Source organism: Orycteropus afer, unplaced genomic scaffold (genome assembly GCF_000298275.1).
Source record: "Orycteropus afer afer isolate SDZICR_OR568_19922 unplaced genomic scaffold, OryAfe1.0 scaffold00097, whole genome shotgun sequence".
Classification (NCBI taxonomy): Eukaryota; Metazoa; Chordata; class Mammalia; order Tubulidentata; family Orycteropodidae; genus Orycteropus; species Orycteropus afer.
Genome location: NW_006921684.1, coordinates 3,484,613 through 3,502,399, shown reverse-complemented (window position 1 = coordinate 3,502,399; position 17,787 = coordinate 3,484,613). Strand labels below are relative to the sequence as shown.

The 17,787-nt window shown below is 39.9% G+C and overlaps 1 protein-coding gene across 1 annotated transcript in view; it reads right to left on the bottom strand.

Annotated features, from left to right (window-relative positions):
* Positions 1-13,877, bottom strand: part of MON2 (MON2 homolog, regulator of endosome-to-Golgi trafficking) — a 213,996-nt gene extending 200,119 nt beyond the window's left edge. The window contains exon 1 of the mRNA XM_042781208.1: positions 13,767-13,877. Coding sequence (XP_042637142.1) covers positions 13,767-13,877 — 111 coding nt within the window. The remainder of the gene's footprint in view (positions 1-13,766) is intronic.
* Positions 13,878-17,787: the final 3,910 nt, after the last annotated feature.

Sequence of the window (17,787 nt, the reverse complement as noted above, 5' to 3'; positions counted from 1 at the left end):
TAGAGAAGGATAGCATCCTTGGTAAAGTCAAGGGGCAGAGAAAAAGGGGAAGGCCCTCAATGAGATGGAGTGACACAATGGCTGCAATGATGGGTTCAGGTATGGCAAGGGCTGAAACAGGGGCACAGGACTGACCAGTGTTTCATTTTGTTGTTATGTAGGGTCACTATGAGTCAGAATTCACTCGACAACACCTAACACCACCCCCACCATTCTCAATAACAACAGAATATCAGGGGGAAAAAAGTACTAGAATAATAACAACAACCCACCACCATTAAGTCGATTCCAACTCATAGCCACCCCCATTGGGTTTCCAAGGCTGTATATCTTTATGGACGTAGATTGCCTCATCTTCCTCCCATAGAGCAGCTGGTGGTTTTGAACCACTGACCTTCTGATTAGTAGACAAATGCCTTACCCCCTGAACCACCAGAGTTCCTTACAGAACTAACAGGAAAAGGCAGTTAATGGCTTGATAAGCTTAAGCACAACTGTACTTTTAAACATATTTAAAAACTTAAAAGTTTTACATTATCAGATTCAATGTTCCTCAAATACTTCAATGTAAAGCTTCTCTGAACTGACTCATTGAATAACTGAATTTCTCATCTTCTCTACCAATCAGGCCCTCTCAGGCTTTTATCACATCTGCCTCTTTTAGTGGCACTGATAGCTTCATTGTTTTGTGGGGTATTTTAAAGTCCTTTTTTTCTTCTTTCAGTCTACTTCCCATCCTACTTCTTCCACCCAGTATTAAGCCTACCACCATGTTACTTCAGACCTTTGTTCTCTCCTGTCTTGACCATCACAATTATAGGACTGCTTTCCATTTCTTCTAATTCCTTGTCTATTTCAACTGGAAGATCATAGAACAAAGGAAAGGTCAGGCAAATGCCTCAGTATGGCGTCCAATATCAGAAGCTGGAGCCAATCTAATTTTACTTTAATCATGGTAAATGTACAGGAAAAGAAATATTTACCATTTCAACAATCACCATTCTAACTTTTTTATACTACTTTACTACTCTGCTTCAACTTGTTGAAGAAATGCCCTGAATTTTCCCATTCTTGGGCTTTGGTCAAACTGTTACTCTTTCTGGAATACTGCTCCTCTGTGGTAGTTAAGGTTATGTGTCAACTTGGCTAGGCCTGGTTTTGAGTGGCTGGGCAGCTGGATGTAGTTCCCCATGATGAGATTTGTAATCAATTCCATGGTAGAATCTACCGGAGTAGCTGAGTTGCTGTCTTAGGGATGTGGTCTGCTTCCAGTATATATGAACATGCTTTGAGAAAAGTCTTGATCTTTTTGGCATATTTGGACCTTGCATGTAGCCAAGTCTTCATCTCAGTGGCCTGCCAAGTTGTCTGCCGATCTTCAGTTTCTAGACTTGAACTAGAGGCCTACCATGTTGCTTGATAATCTTAAGACTGTGCCATTTTACTTGTCAACAGAACAAGCGAAATAGGGGGAAAAGAGCAAGTTCTGAGTAAAAGGTAAATTCAAGGACAAAAAGTCTTATCTGAAGTATGTGAAAGATATTCTGGCAGATGTATGCAAGTGTCATTGTTATGTGCCATCAAGTCGGACCGGCTCATAGCAACCCCTCCTTGGGTTTCCAAGGCCATATCACTTTGGAAGTAAATTGCCCAACCTTCCTTCTGAGGTGTGGCTGGTGGGTTTGAACTGCCAGACTTCTGGTTAGTAGTCAAGTGCCTTAGGCACTAGGCTACCAGAGCCTATGTATGTAAGAGGTGGCTGGAAATATGGATCTAAGCTCGGTAAAGAGAGCAACTGTTCTGGTTACCTAGTGCCACTCTGACAAGAATATACCACAAATGGGATGGCGTTAACAAACAGGAGTTTATTCTTACAATTTGGAGGCTTTAAGTCCAAGTTCAAAGTGCCAGGTTCTAGGGGCTGGCTGAAAGCCCCTTAACCTTGGGGTCCAGCTCTGCCTTCTGCTCCCAGCCCACTGGAGCTAGAGGCATTTCTTCACTCAGACAGCTGCTGGCTGCTGAGGCTGAGAAGCCCCAAGGTTGACAAGCAAAAAGGCACAGTCCTGATGTTACCAATCCACACGGCAGGCTATTAACTTAAGTCCACTGTAAGTCCCAAGGTCAGCAGAGCACAGCATGATGCTGAGCAACGACATGGCTACATGCAGGGTCCAAGCGTGCCACAGGCTAAAAGCTTCTCCTTATATACAGGAAGCAGGCCACATACCCAAAGGCAGCTACTCAGCCGCTCATAGTAGATTCCACCATGGAGTTGATTACCAATCTCATCATGGGGAATACTACATCCAGCTGCCCAGCCACTCAACCAGACCTAGCCAAGTTGACACAAAAACATAACCACCACAGCAACCAACAAGGTAACCACTGCTGGGGAGTAGGATCCAACTCAGAGCGACCCCTCCTTGGGTTTCCAAGGCAGTATCACTACGGAAGTAGATTGCCCCACCTTCCTTCCGAGGAGTGGCTGGTGGGTTTGAACCGCTAGCCTTCTGGTTAGCAGTTAAATGCCTTAGGCTCTACACTACTAGAGCTCCTGGTAAAGAGAGCAGAGGTAGTGAAATAGATATGGAAATTGGCAACACTGCAGTAAGGTGAGATGTGATGTAAGTGGATGACAGTGCCAACGGGGTATACATGGTAAGAGAAGAAGACTGAAGACAGAACTTGGGATACACTTACATGTAAGGAAAAGGAGAAGGAATACAGCCATACTTCAGAGATATTGCATATGTGGTTCCAGACCACTGTAATAAAATGAATGTCATGATAAAGTGAGTCACACAAATTTGCTTGTGTCTTAGTGCATATAAAAGTTATCTTTACACTATACTGTAGTGTACTTAAGGAGCTCTGGTAGCACAGTGCCTAACATATTTGACTGCTAACCAAAAGGTTTGTGGTTCAAACCCACCAGCCACTCCATGAAAGGAAGACGAGACAATCTAGTTCCATTAAGATTTAGTGCCTTGGAAATCAAATGGGGGTCACTGAGTCGGAATCAACTCGATGGCAATGGGTCTGGGTTTCTTTTTTTTTGTAGTCTATTAAGTGTGCAACAATATTATGAAAAAATTTTGAAATATTGTTAGAATCACCAAAATGTGACACAGAGACACAAAGTGAGCACATGCTATTGAAAAAACAGCACCAACATACCTCCTTGACGCAGGGTTGCCATAAACCTTCAATTTGTAAAAAAAAAAAAAAAAAATGCAGTATCTGTGAAGTCCAATAAAGCAAAGCACAATAAAACAAGGTGTGTCTGTACTCAAAAGAGATAGGTATATGCAGTATGATATAAGAAACCCTGGTGGTGCGGTGGTTAAAGTACTTGGCCACGAACAGAAAGGCCTGCAGCTCCACAGAAGAAAGATGTGGCAGTCCACTTCCATAAAGATTTACAACCTTGGAAACCCTATGGGGGCACTTCTGCAACTTATAGGGTCGCTATGAGTAGGAATGAACTTGACTGGCAGTAAGCTGGTTTAGCAGCATCATATAATGGGAAGAAGGAGGGTGGTTAGAGATAGATGCCTATGGATTCTTATTCTAATTCCTCCAGCTATACTGTCTAATACAAGTTACCAAACCTCTCCAAAACATAGTTTCCTCATCTGTAAAACTGCTTTAAAATGGCATGTTGTATTATAGTCAATACATGCAAAGCTCCTAGTCTATTGGAAACACAATAATTGAGTAAATTTTGACTTAACCTCATGAGGATAAAAGTAGTTTCTCATTAATTTTTGTATTTTCTATCATGCTGTACATTTATGAGATGTTTAAGTAAATAGTAAATTATAACAGTTAATAGTGAAACCTCGTATTTAGCATATGGTTGAAAATAAGGTATACTTATATTGGGGGCTCTGGTGGCATAGTGCCTAAAGCCTGTGACTGCTCACCAAAAGGCTGGCGGTTCAAACCCACCAGCCACTCCTGGAAAGGAAGACTGGGCAATCTATTTCCGTAGAGATACTGCCTCGGAAACCCAAGGAGGAGTCTCTAGGAGTCGAAATCGACTCGACAGCAGTGAGTTTGGTTTTTTTGGTTTTTATAATTTAAACAAAAGGAAAATAATTTTTAAAGTATGTCTTCCTTATTGGTTTATAAATCAAGAATAATGTCTTATTTCTTTTGTTACCAAAGTATGATCCTACATAGTCAATGCATTCTTTCTCACTAAAATGTTTTCATTATTCTTTGCTCTCTATTCATAGTCTACGTTAAAGTAAAAATGCAGTAGTCAAAAAACTTAATGAAAAAATTATTTTGTTCTATACTTTGATAATAAATTTCATCAGCTGTGTAATTTTCATAAATATATGTAGCATATTAAAGACTAGTCAAAAGGTATTTTTAGGAACTCACACAATAAAATGTTCTTTGAATACTGTGATATACTAGCAAAATTTTCCTAGAAGTCCTAGTGAAAAAGTTACTGCTTATATTATTATTTTTTAATTTCATTGTTGTTGTTGAGAATATACAGAGCAAATCATACACTTATATTATTCTTGAAGTTAAAATATAAAATATTTACAAGAAGAAAATGAATGAGATCTTAAAATCTAATATACTCTTCTGGAATAGAGTCAACAGCAGCATAAAAAGAGAGTGCAAAGTCAAAAACAAAGGCCACTTGCATGTCTACTCTATTACCTAAAATTTCATTACACAGGAAAGTAAGACTTGACGAAAATGACTTAGAATTCTTTACCACACTTGTCATATTGTTCTGACAAATACTTGTAACTTTTTTAGTTATTGTAATTCATTTATTTTAGCATATAAAATATGGATTTATTCTATTATGCTCATACCAAACCAAACCAAAGCAAATAATATTGTTTGTATAAGGAAAAAATTTATCTGAATAAAGTCAAGAAGAAAATAACTGCAGTATATTAAATACACGTTGTTGTTGCTATTATGTGCCGTCGAGTCGGACACAATTCATAGCAACCCCTCCTTGGGTTTCCGAAGCAGTATCACTACGGAAGTAGATTGCCCCATCTTCCTTCCGAGGAGCGGCTGGTGGGTTTGAACCGCCAACCTTCTGGTTAGCAGTCAAGTGCCTTAGGCACTATGCTACCAGAACTCCTATAAAATACATACCGTAGTACATTAAGGAGCTCTGGTGGCATAGTGCCTAAGGCACTTGACTGCTAACCAGAAGGCTGGCGGTTTAAACCCACCAGCCGCTCCTTGAAAGAAGGTTGGGTAATCTACATCCCGTAGTGATACTGCCTTGGAAACCCAAGGAGGGGTCGTTGTGAGTCAGATCCAACTCCAAGGCAGTGGTTGTTGCATTAAACAGCTACAATACATTATATGTATTGTTGTTGTTGTTATGTGCAGTCGAGTCGGACCCGACTGATAGGACACCTCCTTTGGGTTGCCGAGGCAGTATCACTATGGAAGTAGATTGCCCCATCTTCCTTCTGAGGAGTGGCTGGTGGATTTGAACTGACAGCCTTCTGGTTAGCAGTCAAGTGCCTTAGGCGCTGTGCTACCAGAGATCCCATATGTACTGTAGTACATTAAATTTAATGTACTGTAGTACATTAAATACATGTAGCACATTACAATACTAAACCAAAACAGCTCTTAACTAAGCATGTAAAGATTACCTGTATTTGGCATCACCTATACACAATTTGGGAGCTCTGGTAGCATAGTGCCTAAGGTACTTGACTGCAAACCAGAAGGCTGGCGGTTCAAACCCACCAGCCATTCCTCAGAAGGAAGGTTGGGCAATCTACTTCCGTAGTGATACCACCTCAGAGACCCAAGGAGGGGTCGCTATGAGTCAGGTCCGACTCGATGGTACATAACAACAACAACATACACAATTTAGCCCTCATTTTTCACTGTCAAAAGGTTCCAAAAATGAGGCCTTATACCCACCTCAAAAACCGAAAACCAAACTCATTGCCATCGAGTAGATTTTGACTCACAGCGACCCCTCCTTGGGTTTCCGAAGTGGTATCACTACATTAGTAGATTGCCCAACCTCCCTTCTGAGGAGTGGCTGGTGGGTTTGAGCCGCCAACCTTCTGATTAGCAGTTAAATACCTTAGGCACTATGCCACCAGATCTCATCCCCAAACATCTGGTTAAATGGAAAACTCTGTCATGGTAAGCAGAAAGCATCTATCACAAAAGGGGGCCCCTCTGAGCCAGCTAACAAAGGGAAAACACTAGGTACTGAGGAACTCTATCACAGTCATTTTTAGGTAAAAATCCTTGCCAACCAACTTCCACCAGGCCTGAATGAACAATAGGAAACTTGGAGTTCATAGTCTGGAAAAACTATTTGCACTTTTCTATTATTTTGTACCCTTACTCATTCAGTTTCATTTAAAAAGAGAGAAAGCAAGAGGAAAAAATTATTCAAAACCTTAATTTTGACCACCAAACTCCACAGACCTTCACTTTCTTCCCTCTTTTAACACCCACTCCCTGGACTTTATCATCCATAAGCACTACTCTACCATGGCAATCTGAAATCCAAAATCCCCAATATTGTTCCAACTCCTGTCTTCCTAAACTTTCTCACTCCCTAACCCCATTTCTCTTTGATTACATTGATGCCACTAGTCCCCTTGGGAGCTCTAGTGGCATAGTGCCTAAGGCATCTGACTGCTAACCAGAAGGTTGGCAGTTCAAACCCACCAGACACTCCCCAGAAGGAAGACTGTGCAATCTACTTCCTTAGAGATAGCACCTCAGACACCCAAAAACGGGTGGCTATGAGTCAGAAATGACTAGACAGCAGTGAGTTGTTTTTTTTTTTTTTTAAAGTCCCTTTCATCTTCTTCCAATCAATCAAAACTCTATTGGCTTTCTATGGAAAACAACCTCGATCTAATGGTCCATCATCATTACAACCAATTTTCCTGCCAACAAATAACTTCTTGGCAACAAGAAGTCAAGTTCTCCAAAGTGAACCACTACTGTCCTTAAATTCCTTACCTTCCACTTCTTTTATCACTAATCACTCCCAGCAACAAGCCTGTTTCCTATCTTATCAAGAAAACACAAGTCATAGGCCAAACTGTCCACAACTTCCTATTTTGCTACTGTGGCCTCAATTCAAATATATCACATTCCAACCCACATTTATCTTTCGTCATCTGTCAGAAGATAACTGCCATTCTCAGATTGAAAACCAGGTTACACCACAATGTTTGAAACTGTCTTCTTGTAGACCTTGCTCCACCAAATACTCCCTTTCTCTCTTATTACCTTCAACCTTAGTCCGACAAGGTGCCCCTTTCCCTTTAATGCCACTGCTTCCCAAAGTTCCTTCTTCAGCTCTGATATTCTCACTGTATACACTTCCAGACCCATCTCATCTATTCCCATGGTTTCTAATGTCATGTATAAGCTGATATTCCTAAGTACCAAATCATCATTTTTAAATGCAATTGTTCAATTTCACTTGGATGACACATATATTTTGTTTGTGTGTCAGCTTGGCTGGGCCTGGTTGAGTGGCTGGGCAGATGGATGTAGTATTCCCCACGATGAGACTGGTAATCATCTCCACGGTGGCATCTACTGTGAGCAGCTAAGCCTTTGGGTATGTTGTCTGTTTCCCATATATAACAAATAGCTTTGGGAATGGTCTCTAGCTTATGGCACACTGGAACCCTCCATGTAACTGTGTTATTCAGCAGCCTGCCGACCTTGGGACTTTCAATGGACTTGAATAAATTAACATATTCTCCAGTGGGCCAGGAGCAGGAGGCAGAGCTGGACCCCAAGGTTGAGGGGCTTTCACCCAGCCCCTAGAGCCTGGCACTTTGAACTTGGACTTAAAGCCTCCAAATTATAATTAGAATAAACTCCTGTTTGTTAAGGCCATCCCATTTGTGGTATATATTCCTGTCAGAGAGCACTAGGTAACCAGAACATAAATCTTATGTATAATATATTTGTAACTACTCATTGTCTCCAAAACATTTCATCCTGTATTCCTTTTTATTAGCAATCCAGCCAGTTTCTCATGCCAAAAACTTGGGAGCCAGCATAGATTTCTCTCTCCATTATACAAAAGGTAACCAAGTAAACACAGAATTATCTAGAATCACCATATGACCCAGAAATTCCCAGAAGACTTTCTTAAAAGCAGAGACTCAAAGAGATACTGGTATTCCAGTGTTCACTGCAGCATTATTCACAATATCCAAAAGGTGAAAACAGTCCAAATACCACCAAGAGATAAATGGATAAACAGAATGTGGTATGTACATATAATGGAATATTATTCAGCCATAAAAAGAGTGAAGTTCTGATACATGCTATGACATGGATGAACCTTAAAAACATTATGCTGAATGAATTACCAAAAAACCAAACCCACTGCCACCGAGTTGATTCTACTCTCAGCAATCCTATAGGGCAGGACAGAACTGCCCCATACCCTGCCCCATAGGATTTCCAAGACCATAAAATTTTACAGAAGCAGACTGCCGCATCTTACTCCTGGGCAGTAGCTGCTGTTCAAACAGCTAACTTTTTGGTTAGCTGTCCTATGCCTTAAACACTGTGCCACTAGGGCTCTGATTAAGTCAGACACAAAAGGACTTATATGAAATACCTAAAATCAACAAATGCATAAAGACAAAAGTTTATTAGCAGTTATCAGGGGTTAGGGAAGAGACAAGAATGGGGAGTTATTACTTAAAGGGTACTAAGTTAGTACCTAAGGCACTTGACTGCTAACCAGAAGGCTGGCGGTTTAAACCCACCAGCCACTCCTCTGAAGGAAGATGGGGCAATCTACTTCCATAGTGATACTGTCTCGGAAACCCAAGGAGGGGTCGCTGTGAGTCGGGTCTGACTCGACGGCACATAACAAGTGTCTGTTTGGGGTGATGAAAAAATTTTGGATCTAGTGGTACTGGTTGCACAAAATCTCGACTATTACTAAAGTCACTGAAGTGTATGATTACAATAAAAATTTACACAGCAAAACCTGTGAGAGCTGGAACTTTAAGGGACTACCTTGTTTTTCCAGGTCTTGCAAGTTTTCTGCCTTTGAAATAGTACAGTCTTACCACTTTTCTATCGCCCTCTACTAGTGGAAAATACTCGAGTTTTCTTTCTGACAGGCTTCTCTCTTATACTGGTTCCAGCTTTCACATATTTTACCACAATTTAAAGAAAAAAATCCTCCTGAACAGTAGGCCTCTCAGAGTCCTGCCTACGGAGGGGAAAGCAAAAAAAAAGGTCACCAAGTCCTAGCAATTAATTTACCTATTAAATTTCTTTTTAATCCATACCCTCTCCTTTTCTCCTATCCACCTCATTGCAAGCAATCTCAGTCTACCTCTATTGATGTCTCAATCCAGGCTATCATCACTTTCTAAAATTCTGTCTCATTGCCTCAAATCTCAATCCACTCTAATTTTTCTTACTAATACTATCAAGGTAATGTTACTAAATACAAATCTGATTACATTACAGGTAGTCCCCAACTTAGAATGTATTTGAGCTACAACAAACTGCACTTATGACTGTACTTTTTCTTTCTGGCCCATCTTATCATTAGTAATAGGAGCTCTGGTGGCACAATGCCTAAGGCATTTGACTGCTAACCAGAGGGCTGGCGGTTCCAACCCACCAGCCACTTCTCAGAAGGAAGACTGGGCAATCTGTACTGCAGTAACATCGTCTCAGAAACCCAAGGAAGGGTCGCTATGAGTCAGCTCTGACTCGACGGCAGTGAGTTTGGCTGTTTTTGGTATCATTAGTAATAGGCACTACATACAATGTTTTAGCGTGTAATAAACTGATGTCATCATTCTCAGATGTGAAGTGTCCAACCCCTAAAGACAAAGATTGGAATTATAAAGATACAGGCATACCTTGTTTTATTGCACTTCACAGATACTACATGTTTTACCAGTGGAAGGTCTGTGGCAACCAGCATTGAGCAAGCCTATCAGCACGATTTTTTCCTACAGCACATGCTCACTTCAGGTCTCTGTGTCACATTTTGGAAATTCTTACAATATTTCAAACTTTTTCACAATGCTATTACATACATAATACAGTACAGTGTATATGTAATTTTTATATGCACCAAAAAATTTGTGTGACTCGCTTTATTTTGATATTCTTTATATTTGATTTTCATATTCGCTTTACTTTGGTAGTCTGGAACAGAGCCCCGCAATATCTCCAAGGTATGCCTGTACTACAATAAAGGTACTAATGAAAACTTTAAAAAAAAAAAAAAGGTGGTATCTGACTTACATCAGAACTGACTTTTGATGGAGGAGTTGTAGGAATGGCACCTTATGGTAAGTCAGACCAAAAAACTAAGGCCACTGCCATCAAGTCAATTCTGATTCATAGCAACCCCCTTCTAATCCTGTACATCTTTATAGAAGCACACTGGCTCGTCTTTCTCTCGCAGAGTGTCTGGTGAGTTCAAACCACTGACCTTTTGGTTAGCAGCCCAATGCCTTAACCATACCACCACCAGAGCTCTTCATATTAAGTCAGAACATGTAAATCGGGATTACCTGTACTCCTTTTCCTAATAAAGCTTTAATGGCTCCCAATCACCTTCTGCATGAAATTTATTTTGCATGGAATATAAACACCATGTACTATTTCCTCTGCCTGGAATGACCCCCTGCTTCCAACTTCTTCTGTTGGATAGTTTCTACTCATCTTGTAAAACTCAGCTCAAGAATTATAAACTCACTCTGACCACGTCTCCAGCCTATGCTGTTTCCATAGCATAGTACCTGTAATAGGAGATGGTTAAAACTTTCATATTAATTGAGTACATAAACATAAAGCTTCAGAGGTCACTGCTTCTAAAGATCACTGAAGATCAACCACATAAAAGTGATTTTAAGGCAAAGAAAAATTTTTCCATAAGAATACTACCCTGGAACAAAGTGACAGATAACTCTTGCACTAAAAAAAAGTTATACTGTTGAAGCATGATTTATATTTAAGTACTGACAAAAATGAACAGATAAAAATAGGAAATGAATTTATTGCTCTTATTTAATAATTATCTTTATTATAAAATGATAGGATAAAATCACAGTCATTACAAAAAAACTAATATGTAAAAGATAGATTTATTAATGAAAAGAAGTGAGAGACTATAAAAAAAAAAAAATCCAAAGACAGGATATAAATATCAGTAAATTAGATATTATGCTTTATCAGTATTCTTCTGTTCATCTAACAGATCTGAAATTCAAAAAGAACTTTACATTATTTTAAAAAGATATTTATAGCCTAGCACTATGACTAAAAAGAAGAAATTACTTAAAAAAACCTGGAATACATTATAATCTTACTCAATTCTTCCTTATTTAAACGTTATTAATGAGCCATCCCTTCCAAAACACATTTGCAATTACAAGGTATTTTAAATTCTATTTTATTAGGTTTTAAGGAACTCTGGTAAAGCAGTTGGTTGCTAACCAGAAGGTCTGCAGGAGGAAACGAGGCAAATGACTTTCGTAAAGATTTACAACCTTGGAAATCCAATGGGGGTCGCTATAAGTCATTACCAACTTGATGGTAGTGGGTTTTTTTTTTAATAAGATAGCTTAAAAATACGTGTTTTTCAGGTAATATTCTGTGAAGACACTGGGGCACCTTAACTGGCACACTAATCTGTAAATGGAAAACTTATACTAGTGTAAGGCTCTGCCTTAGGGTTGACCTAGCACTCAAAAAGAAAAACTTACCAGCTCCTTAAAGAACAAAAGTAAAATTTGGCATTACTATTTAATTATCAAGGACTGTTTAGTTCAACAAAAATATTTTTTAAAGTCACAAGACTTTTTCCTAAAAAAAAAAAAAAAAATCACTGTTAGGCTAATTATTTCATTTTTGTTTTAAACCTGTGACACAGGTCAAGATCATTTTCTAATTCCTAAGGTAGGACCTCAAGTACACTAGAAGTGCCAGTCGTTAAGAATTCAGTTTTTTCATTCAACAAAATTCTTATTGAGCATCTCGTATTCACAAATTAAGTTATCACAGATAATAATCACACCAAGAATTACTTTTGCCATTATCTCAAAGACTAGGTGTATTACTAAGTACCTCTTTAGCCAATGTTCAAGTAAAAGATAATGTGCCTTAAAAAAAGTCCCAAAATTAGAAATAGGCTGAATTCCAAAAGTTTGTAATTTACCTATTTGAAACTCTGAGTGCATTTTCCCATAGAAAAAAATGTAATAAATGGGAATTAAATTCCCAAGCTAGACCACAAAGACCTGTAATAATAATACAGGGACACCCCAGTACTTACATGAGTTCTAAGAACTGGGAACAGTCCATTCTACACATTATTATTGAAATTAAAAAACAGGACTTGACATTTTCTATACGAAAGCATTTCTTTTACAAACATTAACAGCTTTATTCTTAAAAATATTTTAGAACAGCTGCTTCCTTAAAATTATTTGTTAAAATGTTCTTTCATCACACGTGATACAGAGAAAATTATGAAAATCATTATCACAACTGAGCATTTGAAATAAAATGTATCATAATAGCCATTTTCCCAAAAATGGCACAACTGGTTTCCATTGTTGTGTAATATTTGCTTACTTTATTAAAGAAATAATTTATGGGAATATGTTGAGGACTGATGACAGACATCAAAACAATTATAGAAAAGTTAAGATTTCTTAGAAGCCTAGTTCTAATTACACAATCTTTATAATATATGATAAAAATAAAATATTTAAGTATGAAATTACTTCGTGAATTTTTAGGGCAAATAGTAAATGAAACTGCAGTTATATCAAACTACATAAAATAAAAATAAAAATAATAAAATTGCTTTTACAAAAACATCAATGAAGTATCTCATTTCAGAATTGAGAAAATAAATTCAAGTTTTCATTTTTTTAATTTATGATAATTAAGACGGTATCTTAACCGAGGAAAAACGTTGAAAATTTCAATTCAGAAAATATTTGGAGAATTTAATTTGTATACATTAACTGAAGCTTCTCTATTAATACCATTTTTGCTCTGAAGACCTTCTCATACATAATTTTATAAAATTTTATCAAACCACCCTCGAGGCCCATTTTATGGCTGAAAGAAAAATGAAGCATATAGAGGTTAAGAAAGATGCATTGCTTTAACTCAAACTCAGACGTATTTGCTTTCTCCAAGTCCAAACTTCCCACTACGTACAGCATAGTTTGTAACAACAGGCTTAAAATAGTTGCTGTGGTCTTAACATCTGTCCTAAATTTGGTGGCTAAGGATGATTTATTAATACTTCATGGGGCTGATACAGAGGTAAACTATGTGCACATGACAAGAATAAAAGCTGTTTCCAATTGAGTGACATACTACACACCTGTGGAGCATAGATTTCACCATGACGACAGATAATAACTTTTATGTAAGAGACTTAAGTTTTTCAATTTTAGTTTGGTCAGTTTCGAGTTTGGAAAAGGGCCGAAAAGACAAATGTACAGTACAATACACCTGAATCAGCTCACTCCAAAATTTCACTCCTGAGCCGGGAGGTCAGGAGGGTGAAGAAAAATCACAGCGTCTCCGACCTCTAGAAAATTATAAAAAGCGTTTGCGGAGCTCCTACAAATTTCGCAAATCTGGGGCAAGGGACACACAAAAACTTGACAGGACTGCAAACTAAGGGAGATGAATTGGGCTTACAGAACCAGGCAAGCTCATGGCGCCTTCTCCAGACGTAGCCCCAACCTTACCTCCTTGACAGGTGGGAATTTCTTCTTGCATTCCAGTGACAAGGCCCGCAAATCGCTCTGCATATTCTCCAGGAGCTTCTTCACTGCCTCGGGGCTGTTGGTGCCTGACATGATTCCCTGAGCTCCAAGCCAATGTCTGAGCCGGCGAAAGAACTCCGAAACTGTCCGCTTTTGGGGCGACAAGCAGCTCCCTCCAGGGGCCTTAGGTCCTTCCCCAGTTCGCCTCTTGGGCTCCGCCGGGCCTGGGCTGCGAACCCAGAGCGCGTCCGAGCGCCCCCAGCAGCTTCGTCTCAACTCCTCGGGTTCCTCTCCGAGGCGCCCCCCGCGGTTGCTCCGCCCAGCTCTGCTGTCTCTGACTAAGAAGCCCACAGGACGTGCAACTCCCTCCCGCTATCGCGGGGCCCAGCCACACTAGGCGTCACCAGCCAACCTGGCAAGAAGCTTCAGTCGCGGGTCCCGGGGCCCCAAGACTAGTAGACGCCATTAGCGGAGTGGCCCACAATTCCAAGCGCAGCCGGGACACGTCAACCGCACTTCCGGGCACCGTGGCCTCCGCGCCCGCGGCGACCAACCCGGGCGGCGAACCAGGAGGGGGTGGGCCTGGGGGCGGTGCCGTGCTCGGGGCAGGCCAGGTACCAGGCGGAGAGTGCTTTTCGCAGCTCTACCGGTGGTTTCGCAGCTCTACCGGTGGTATCGCAGCGAGCGAAGGTTTGCAGCGTAAAGACTCGTTTCGTTTACGTTGACAACTGCCTGACGGGAGCCCACGGCTACTCCTTGGCGTATCTCTTTGAGTATGTTTGTGTTAAACTGTATTTTGGTGTAAACAGTTTGCGTCCTTGGGATTAATTTTATTTGTGTTCTTTCTCTTTATTTCTGCCTCCTCAGATCTTTGGAATAGTGGCCCCCAAACCCGCTCACTTTCTGTTATTTATTTATTTTTCTGAAGAGCTAAATTGAAGTCCTTCCATAGAGTTGTTTAAAGTACAATCACTTACTTTTCTAATCTGTGAAATGGGGGATTAAGTTTTCCTGTCCTCCAAACCCTCCTCTGGCTGCCCATCTCACCCACAGTAAAAGCTGAAATTCCAGCAATCATTTACCAGGCTCAACGCGATCTGCCCCACCCCTTTACCGAGTATCTTCCACCACAAGGAAAGTTCCAGCAGGCCTGGGCTTTTTTCCTTCCCGTTGTGTTTCCTACTGTATCACCCCCCCTCCCCCAGCTGTGGTTGGCATGTAGTAGGTGATCAGTAAATATTTGTTGAATGAATGAATGCCGTACTAAATTTAGAGTTCTGATGCTCAACCAAGGAACAGATATAAAAGCCTTAATAAAGTTTGAAGTGCCAAATAAATGCGAGGAAAAGTTTAACAAAAAATCTGTATCTGTACATCTCGGACAGTCCGGGTCAGCCTGCTTTTGCCCAAGACATTTCACAACTGCTGAGTAGGAGGCAGAGAAAGGTAAAGTCTAATCCAGAGGAAAGGTTGGAGCTGAAGAAACCAACACCTCCAGATGTCAGTGTTTCCCAGAGTTCTATCCTGTGGTCTGTTCTCTTCTCCGTTTATTCTACCTAAGTAACTTTATGTCTACCAATGACTTCCAATCTACTGTGATAACCACCCTGTATAGCTGCCATATAGGCAGATATCAAAAAAAGGTCCAGATTAGCAGAAATAACACAACACAGACACGACTTGGGTTTACTTATCTAAGAGATTCAGAAAGGAATGTAGTTGCAGTTATCAGCTGAATAATGAAACTGCACAATTCTAAATCTTCCAGATATTCAGACATTCTGGCATATGTAACATCAAACCTTCTATAACCTCACACTCCCCCTTCCAGATCTAATCTTATATATGTAAAGCTGGACTGGTCCTATACATAGCCTTCTCTAGAGACCACTTCACCTAAGCTGGGGGGGTACCTCATCAATCTCAGAATTATACAATGTACAATATAATAGCTCAAGTACAGTATAGGTAATATTCTGACATAAACAGATCCTTTATTCTCAACTTCGCCAAGCTAACACGGCCTAGTCTAAGTACATTGCTAAATATAGTACCATGGGAATGAAACAAGAAACTCTTACCAGATATCTCTGAACATCATGATATCAAGCCTTTAGACACATACTTATACCTCCAGAGTTCCAGTCTGACATCCAGACCTGATAAATATTCAGCTGTCTACTGGATGTCTTTACATGGAAGTCCCATTGGCATCTCACACTCCTCCCCAGAAAGGAGTTAGTTCTGTTCATGCATTACCTTTCTCTATGAAAGGCACCACCATCCATCTGGTTGTCCATATTTGGAACCTAGGAGTCAAACTTTACTCTTCCTGTTCCCTCATTTACTACGTCTGAGCTGGATCAAGTTCTGTTGATTTATCATCCTTTATAATTTTCCAATTAATCCTTTTTTATCCATTCTCACTTGCTTCGTTCAGGCCATAATTATTTCTTATTTGGTTTAAAGCACCAGTTTCTGAAGTGGAATCCCTGCCTTCATTCCATTTCCAAGTTCTTTCTACAGTGTTCCCAGGACCTCTTTCTAAAATAAAAATATGAAGCCCTTTTATGATTTCATATTGTTCTCAGAATAAAGTCCAAATTACCATGGTATGGTAATTAGATTCTTTTACATGCATCAAGCCTAGGGGTTCAAAGGAATAATTCATGTGAAAATAAGAGGAATAAATTTCAACCACAGCACCAAAATGTTTGAGACCATAAGAACAGCTAGACTTCACAGAGCCCGGCATATACTTTGAGAACTAGATACCCTTTGGCATCCAAAGTTGCTCTATTTGTCTCAGCAGCAGAAGTGTCTGACTTCCTTCTCCCTCCTCCAGTGCTTCACTATGGCCAAGACACATCTACTTTATGTCTCTCTAATATTTCTCCTGCTGCTATAACCATTTACCTCACTCCTAAATCTATGTCATCTAGCTTTTGCTTTCTCATAGCTTCATCTTACTCATGTCTTCTGCTATCTCATGGCCTCTGCTGCTTTTCTTCCTTCTTTCTATTAGCTTATGTCACCCTACTCTAGCAACTATATAAACTCATTGCCTTTGAGTCTGTTATAACTTATAGTCACCCTAAAGGGAGAATAGTGTAGTGCCTAAAGCACTTGACTGCTAACCAGAAGTCTGGCGGTTCAAACCCACCAGCCACTGGTTGGAAGGAAGATTGGGCAATCTACTTCCGTAGTGATACCGCCTTGGAAACCCAGGGAGGGGTCACTCTGAGTCGGGTCCAACTTGATGGCACATAACAACAACAACACAACAACAAAGGGCAGAGTAGAATTGCCCCCACAGAATTTCCAAGACTGTAATCTTTACATAAGCAAACTGCCACATCTTTCTCCCACAGAGTACTTGGTAGATTCAAACCACTGACCTTTAGGTTAATAGCCAAGTGCTTAACCACTTCTTCACTAGGGCTCCTTACCAACTATATACATTCTCTATATGTCTCTAAAGAGGAAGACTCTAGTAGTTCAGTGTAATGAATATAGAGGGAATATTCTGATATTGATATGTTTTGTTTTTGCCAAACCACCTCCTAGGCCATTAAAAAAGAATACAGACCAACCTTCTTTGGATCAGGACACACCCCTTGTCCAAAGAGCTGTGGTCTGGGTGATTGGCTCATGTGGTCAAGGTGATGAGATTACATGGTACAGAACATGGACATCTATGCTGAAGAAAGTGCATCAAAGATCTGTTTGCTGAATTAATTAATAAGAAATTGTATTTGCAAATACATTTATATATCCTTTCTTAATCACTTTTTGTCAGTAAACACATATTTAGTATTTATAAGTTAAAGTTTTTATGTTTGAACATTAAAACTCTGTTAACTTGATACTTAATAGCTGTTAAAATTTTTAATTATAGATTCATTTTTAGTTTGTTGTTGTTGTTGTTATGTGCAGTTGAGTTGGACCTGACTCATAGCGACCCCTCCTTGGGTTTCCGAGGCAGTATCACTACGGAAGTAGA